Source organism: Carettochelys insculpta, chromosome 9 (assembly GCF_033958435.1).
Source record: "Carettochelys insculpta isolate YL-2023 chromosome 9, ASM3395843v1, whole genome shotgun sequence".
NCBI classification, from domain to species: Eukaryota; Metazoa; Chordata; order Testudines; family Carettochelyidae; genus Carettochelys; species Carettochelys insculpta.
The window spans coordinates 34,131,294-34,138,923 of record NC_134145.1 but is presented as its reverse complement, the minus strand read 5'-3'; the positions used below and the strand labels follow the sequence as shown (position 1 = coordinate 34,138,923).

Sequence of the window (7,630 nt, the reverse complement as noted above, 5' to 3'; positions counted from 1 at the left end):
GTGGAAAGGTGCACTCAATGGTGCAGTATTGGTATTAATCAATTTACACAGGCATACAAAGAAATGGCTCGTTAGATTCCCTACTAAAGTGGAAATTATGATTTGGCACAAAGGCTTTCCCTGCTTTCCAAACCAATACATTTGCTATTGTAGGAAGCAGAATAATAATTAGCTTCTCAAAGCACAATTTAATATGCCAACATCTAAAATTAATGAGATGAATGTAATTATAATTTAAACTTGGCTATCAGGTTTGATCCTGGCTTCAGAACAGAAACCAAATGTCTAGATAAAAAATTTCAGCTTACTGTATTTAGCTGATACAGCTAGTAGACAAAAATGCTTCTGCTGTTCAAGCACATTTATATTTAGCACATGTAAGAGGGGCAAGCTGGGCTTTGTACAACCTCCAATGATGAAATTCCAGGGATGTGGTAATGCAACGCTCATTCAGGGCGGGTTAGATCTTCCATTTGAAATCGTGGTTTGTGGGGTTTAACAATTGAATTTCTATTGTTTTAAGAGAGGTCTGTCTGAAACTTGGCATACAAATTATTAGCTTAGCGGCTAACTGGTTTGTTTAGAAAAAAATGGTTTAAATCTTTTGAATTATTGTTCAGATACCACACTGGCCAACACAGTTCTAACAGATTTTTTTTCAATTGTTATTATTCTGTTTAAAAAAAAATGATGATTTAAAAATGTAGTAGCTTCCAAAAGTAAACTAAGCCCTTTTGTTATACTACATATATCCATCCAAACAGCCAAAACAATTAGTCATATATTATTTGTAACTGTAGAAACATGTACCTTGTGCATATAGGCTTTGTCTATGCAAGCAAAATCTCCAGCTGTATTTCAGGTGCTGACAGCAATGGAACAGTTGCAGGTGGAGCAAGTGTTCCTGACACTGGTAAATATACCTAAACATTTGATCTATGTAGTAATTTAATCTGTATAATTGCTGTAATACAAGTATTAATTTTGCTGGTCGAGCTGCACCTTTAAACGATTTCTAACTATGCACTGATTTGTTGTATATGATCCCTGTGTCTCTCTTTCTGTGTCTGTGTGTGACTGTGTGTGTGTGTGAGAGAGAGAGAGAACAACTTCAGAGACTGGGCATAGTGAAGACATTTTAATGGCTAAGTTCAGTGAGATTTTTTGGGAAGCCAAAATGATATAGTTTCATGTGTTTCAATTTAAAAGAAGATGAAATAAATGCAAAATTCTGCTTCTAATTAAGTAAATGGGAACATTTCCAGGAAGTTCCAAAAGAGCAGAATGAGGCCATGAATTTCATTTCCTTAAAGGTGAATGAACCTACCTGTAGGGAGTGAAACCAACAAGATTTTGTATAAATTCTTGACTCAATATTCTTAGCCTATATTCTAAATTGCCTTATATTTGACAGTTTGAAGAAAAAGTCTCTTGTCAGTAACAGTACATTTGTGCAACACAAAAGATAAAACACTCTCAACAAAAACTGTTAATTATGCAATGACTCAGGAACACTTTTAGGTAGAATTTAAATATAAAATTAAGGACTCTGATTTTAAAATCCCTAGTAACAAAGGGCCACTCAAATATATCCCTAAAACTCAAGAAAACTTATAGAAGATCTTTTATTTCCAAAACGTAAAGTTACAGTACCATACAAATTATTTCAAAGAAATAAAAACTAGAACTGGAAAAACAGGAGGGTTGGGATCTACAATCATTATAAATATATTTAACTATGTACAACACTACTAAATTAAAAATCTCCTCTATGAATCCAATGCTGTTTTGCCAACCATTCCACTTATGGTTCAGTGGTTGTCAGACTGGTGATAGTCTTTCTTCACAAACTTTGTCCCTGAAATAGATAAGAATGCTTTTTAAAATAAGGTTCTTACCACAAATACTACTTTCAACTTTTTGTTTAATTTACATATCACACTCCATTTTGTCCTGAGAGTGGTCTTGCAGCAATATCTTATTATAGGTTTCCTTCTTAAATAAGAACAGAGAGGAAGCCGTGCTAGTCTATACACTATCAAAACAAAAAGCAGTCAAGTAACACTTTAAAGACTAGCAAAATAGCTTATTAGGTGAGCTTTCGTGGGACAGACCCACTTCTTCAGACCATAGCCAGACCAGAACAGACTCAATATTTAAGGCACAGAGAACCAAAAGCAGTAAGCAAGGAGGACAAATCAGAAAAAGATAATCAAGGTGAGCAAATCAGAGAGTGCAGAGGCGGGGGGAAGGTCAAGAATTAGACTGAGCCAAGGGTCAATGGGCACAAAAGAGACATCAAAACACTCCAGATCCACAAACCAGTTAGTCAGCATTTTAATGGAATGGGGCATTCTGTCAATGACCTAAAGGTATGTGTGTTACTGAAGAAGAATTATCGCACCGTTCTGGAAAGGGAAGCAGCCAAGCTGCCTTTTATATTCAAATTCGGCACATTAACACATGGTTTAAATCGTGATGGGAACTTTCTGAGTCACTATAGGGGCTCGTCTGCATACTTGGCTCAATCTAATTCTTGACCTTCCCCCCCAGCCCTCCACTCTCTGATTTGCTCACCTTGATTATCTTTTTCTGATTTGTCCTCCTTGCTTACTGCTTTTGGTTCTCTGTGACTTAAATATTGAGTCTGCTCTGGTCTGGCTGTGGTCTGAAGAAGTGGGTCTGTCCCATGAAAGCTCACCTAATAAACTACTTTGCTAGTCTTTAAAGTACTACTTGACTGCTTTTTGTTTCTTCTTAAATAAGATCTGTCTTACGGAACTGAGGAAACATTCAAATCAACTATTTACAGCATATTTGATGTCTACATACTCCCCTTCTCACATCCTGAAAACTGGACTGGAAATATTAATATTTGTTGCTTCACAATAGTTTCTATCACCATAAGAGACAATTTCTCTGTAAATCTGTAAGTGCCAGCATTTAGATCCAAAATATAGCACAAAAGGCCCATCAACTAAAATCTTTGTTTCTAGTCCATAGATATCCACTAGTTGCTCAGATGCCACACTAACATACTTGTACAGTACTTTGATATGTATACAAAAACAATAAGCTTGTAAATAAGAAAAATTAAGCAGAATGGTTTGTGAAGAGATACTCATTTAAAATCCTATTAAACCCTTAGACATTATACATTTTAAAGAATGACTAATATAAACAATGTTTTAATATCATTAGCCACACTACTATAGCTATAAAAATGGTAAGAATTTTAAAAATCAGATTTTTTCCCCTCTAGTTGTGCCATTTTTATTCTGCAGATCACTCAGGTTCAATAATGAAAGTGAACTACTCAGTTTCATTTGGTTTATAAATCGGTTTCACTTTCCATAAGGAAGTGTTGGCTGTCAGGAACCATTCTAGGAATAAGTACATTGCATAAGACTTTAAAGGCAATGAATCAAAAACAAACAAAAACTTCACCTTGAACAGTATTGTGTTCAAGTCCTTAATATTGTAGGGGGAATATGTTTTATTAAACATTCTATTTTGAAAAATCTGCTGTCATTTTTATCAATATAAACTGGGAAATGTTCCATTAAAGTTAATGGAGTTATTTTGGTTCAACCAAGAACAGAACTAGGCCCATTATGTTGTGCAAATGTCTTAAATAAAAAGTTAAATTTGGGGCTTTATTTATTTTAAAGTAACTAAGTAAAATATCCACGGAGGGAAAGGTGGTGATTTATGGAATGGTCTTACTAAAATGTGATCCAAACTCTGTATAAGTTTGCGAATTTTCTGCCATAAATAGATCCAAATGTTAATGAACCATCCCTATGTAATCAGTTATAATTAAATAAAGAATTACTGTACCACAAAAGCACATTCTTGATTTTCCTTCAAGTCTGTGTCGCATGATATCTGGACAGAAGCATTTTCAGACTTCCTCATTTCTTTGTTGATATATTTTAGCATTCCACTAAGTGTTTGAAAATCATTACTGTCTGATGTCACATCATCTACGTGGTATGTGAAAGGATCAAATGAAGATTCATTCAAACTGTTTGGTGGAGTATGAAGAAAATCTTTTTGACTCTCTAGAATCATTGAGGACTGTAACGTAAGCATTTGTTTGAAGTCTTTTAGCATGGTTTTTGATAGGTCTAGAGAATCATCTTTGACACTTAGGTCACTAGCACTTATAGAACGACGCAGTTTTCTGTGTTTGAAGTAGGAAGTATGAGAATGTTTGGAAGAATCCTGTTCTTCAACATCACAGAGTGTATGAGTTGATGATATGAGTGGGACTGGTAGCTTCTTGATGCTTTCTGTTCTTTCATGCCCAGCAATCCTGGTTTGTAATCTCGTTACTTCAGATTCCTATAATGCAATAAAACAAATGTTTGCATTTTTAAAAAATAATGTCAAATAGAACTGTCCTCGGTATCATGTGTAAATCCACTTCCCAGTCGTTCCTTAATCAATGTGAAAGCATCATCATCCTGCCTGCAACTCAATCCCATAACCTGGGCATCATCCTGGAATTGAAGCTCTCCCTAGGTTCTCATGTTCAGGCTATGTCTAAATTTTGCCTATTCTTTCTATGGGTTAAAACTGTCATTTTGATTCTCATCTCAAGTCCCAATTTTCTCTGCCTTTGACAACTGCAGTCTTGCACTGGTCATAGCTACTCACAATGCTGCTGCAAAGATAATTTTCCCATTCCATCATTAGCACCTCCAGTTTTGCATCCCTCCACTGCTTTCTCCTCCTCTATTATATAAAACATTAGATACCTGATTTCACTTTCAAAGCCCTTCTTGGCCTATTTCTACCTACCTATCATTTCTCACTCATGACAGATGTCAAATCTTGTCTCTGATTCAAATGATGCCAGACTCCATCATCTACTGGTCACATTTTCAAACAAGCACCTTCAGGCTGCCCCTAATGCTTGTAAGGCACTCCCCTGTGGACTTCCACTAAGCTACCTCATTATCCTTCTTCAAACCCCTCCTTAAAACTCTCCATTGCCATCACGCCTACAAACAATTGATAATGGTTAGGCTGCTAACATGCTGAGACTACTGCAAATCACACCAACTAATACTGTCCCATTTCCTTGCCCTCCTCCAGCCATCCATTTTTTTCTTGGCATGTATTTAGATAGTAAACTTTCTGGGGCAGGGAATGTCTTATGTATTTTGTGTTTGTACAGAACCTAGCACATTGGGTCCTGGTTATCTCTTGGACTCTTTGGCACTACCAATACAAAAACAACTGAATCCTTTTCTCCTGCAAAGTCTCTTAGTACAAACATCAGGATTAAGTTTGATTTGGTGGCAAACAGAAATCAGCAACAATATGGTTAAAAGCACACAGAAGACAGAGTTACAATATTTCCTACATGCACATGTACAGAAGATTATGTGGAAGGTAGTCTCACTATAAGCAGCTCTTATTACAACAGTGTGATACTATGTTTCTGGCTTCAAAAGACTCTTCCTTTAAAAATATATATATTTCCAAAACGAAAGACATTTGAAAAAAATGGAGAATAATTGCTGTCTAAATCTACAGAACAAGTGTGTCACACCATGAGGTGCCAATAAAGAAAGGCTATAAAACAGCAGAAAACAACTGCCACCCCAAATAAGGGGAGGGGAGTTAAGTGAAACCCACACTCAGCACTTCCATGAAGGGAGCCAGCCCTCAACTAGAGTTGGAGCATAGGGAGGTAATGTTTTCCGTAAAAACAGAAATTTTATTAGAGCTGCCAATCCTTGGTGACAACAATAATTCATCAAAATTTTTTTTGAGAGAAAAAAAAGACTACTGGGACTGAGAAACTCCATAATCTATCAGACACAATGTGAATACTTGTGGGAAGAAAAGTCTGAAAAACTCAAACACTGCATTTTAAACACTGCATATTATGGATAGCAAAAATCAGTAAAAAAAAAAAAAAAGACGAGCCTCTTGCCAGCAGTCACTGCAAAAATTTTGATATAGAAAAGAGCAATAAGTTTGAGGCAGTTGGGAAAATTAGGATGACTATAGAAATAGAATTTGAAAAGCAGTGAAACAGGAAGCACTAGTCAAATATCAACAGATTTGAACAGGAAAATGAAACGTGGGCCTTTCCTTTTAAAGTTGTAAATAATGGAGTGGGAAATGTACTAGCAATAGGCATTAGCAGTAAAATGCCATCATCTCTCAGTGTTTTACACTCCCATCTACCATTATAGTATCTGAGTATCTTCCACATTAAACTATATTTAGCAACAGTTATGTCCTTAGGGGGCCTCATGCTCTTTGCTCCTTTACTGGGGAGTGGGAACTCTGCAGGGGCTAGGATTTCTATTTCTTTCCTGTGAAGAGGAAAGGGCAGGTGATTGATATTGTGAACATCATGCTGTTTATGGTGGAAAAGCTGTATAGAAAGATAAATGCGATATTATCTTTGAGGAACCATGGAAGATGAGTGAAGTCTCAGAGGACTGATGAAGGACAAACATAGTACCTATCTTTAAAAGGTGAACAACGAGGACCTGTGGAATTATAGATCAGTCATCCTAACTTTGAAAGGTAACAGAACAAACTATTAACCAATAAGTTTCAGAGTATCTTGAGTATAATGGGGTTATTGGAAGTAACCAAGCATAGATTTGTCAAGAACAAATCATGCCGAACTAAACTAGTTCCTTCTTTGACAGGGTTACCAGCCTAGAAAATAAGGGACAAGCAGATAATGTACCATTTCTTGATTTTAGCAATGTTTTTCACACAATCCATGACATTTTCAATAAGCAGGTAGGGAGACGTGGTAGACAAAATAACTAGGTGGGTATACAACAGGCTGCAACATCATTTCTAAAAGTAATTATGAATGGTTTGCAGACAAACTTGTGGAGCGGGTGGGTGTTGCGGGGGCATGCCTATCTAATAGGGCTCTTCAAGAGTCACTCCTGACCAAAATTCTTTCTAAGACCCTTCCAGACCTACATTTCTAGGATTTCATTAAGGCAATCAGATTAATCTAACCTTCTCTGAAACATCAATCTACAGCTGGATCCCTTCAACTGAGAAGGGTTTGCCCTGAATTCGTAGGTACTTTATTCTGGACTGTGTGATCTGCACGGTCCCAGAGGAGCAGAATGGTTTTCCTGTAAAGTAGAACATCTACGAAAGAAACTTTTATCTAACCTATCACATGGAAAAAAAAAAAAACTGTTACGGAAGAGCTAGACTTCACCATACACAGCTGCTCCAGCTAGTTACACGCTAGGTGGTAGTATTGGAATTTTGAGACTCTGCCACCTTTTCACTTTAAAACAATGGAGCCATCAAGCTATTTACATCCTATACACATTATCTATATGGCACAGCTCAATGATAGTTTTAAAGCTAAGTAAAACAATAGGGGTTACAAGGATTGCTACACTATATATACGAATAACGTATTAAGGATTTTTACATTTGTAAAACACAAATTAGTCTCTCAAAAATATTTTTTCACACAATGAAATGACTGAGTTTTAAGATATGTAGATGCCTTAATTCATTGTGGACTGAACTGCTCTCAAATCCAATTCTTCCATATGGCAGAGTAAAACTCTAGGTCAATTCTGCTAACTCTTATGGACTTTTCATTCCTTGTAAA

At 36.3% G+C, this 7,630-nt stretch overlaps 1 protein-coding gene across 1 annotated transcript in view; it reads right to left on the bottom strand.

Annotated features, from left to right (window-relative positions):
- Positions 1–1,719: 1,719 nt before the first annotated feature.
- CCDC18 (coiled-coil domain containing 18) overlaps positions 1,720–7,630 on the bottom strand; it is a 73,164-nt gene continuing 67,253 nt past the window's right edge. The window contains exons 28-29 of the mRNA XM_075003545.1: positions 3,841–4,347; positions 1,720–1,858 (exon numbers count right to left, since the gene is read on the bottom strand). Coding sequence (XP_074859646.1) covers positions 1,844–1,858; positions 3,841–4,347 — 522 coding nt within the window. The 3' untranslated portion in view covers positions 1,720–1,843. The remainder of the gene's footprint in view (positions 1,859–3,840; positions 4,348–7,630) is intronic.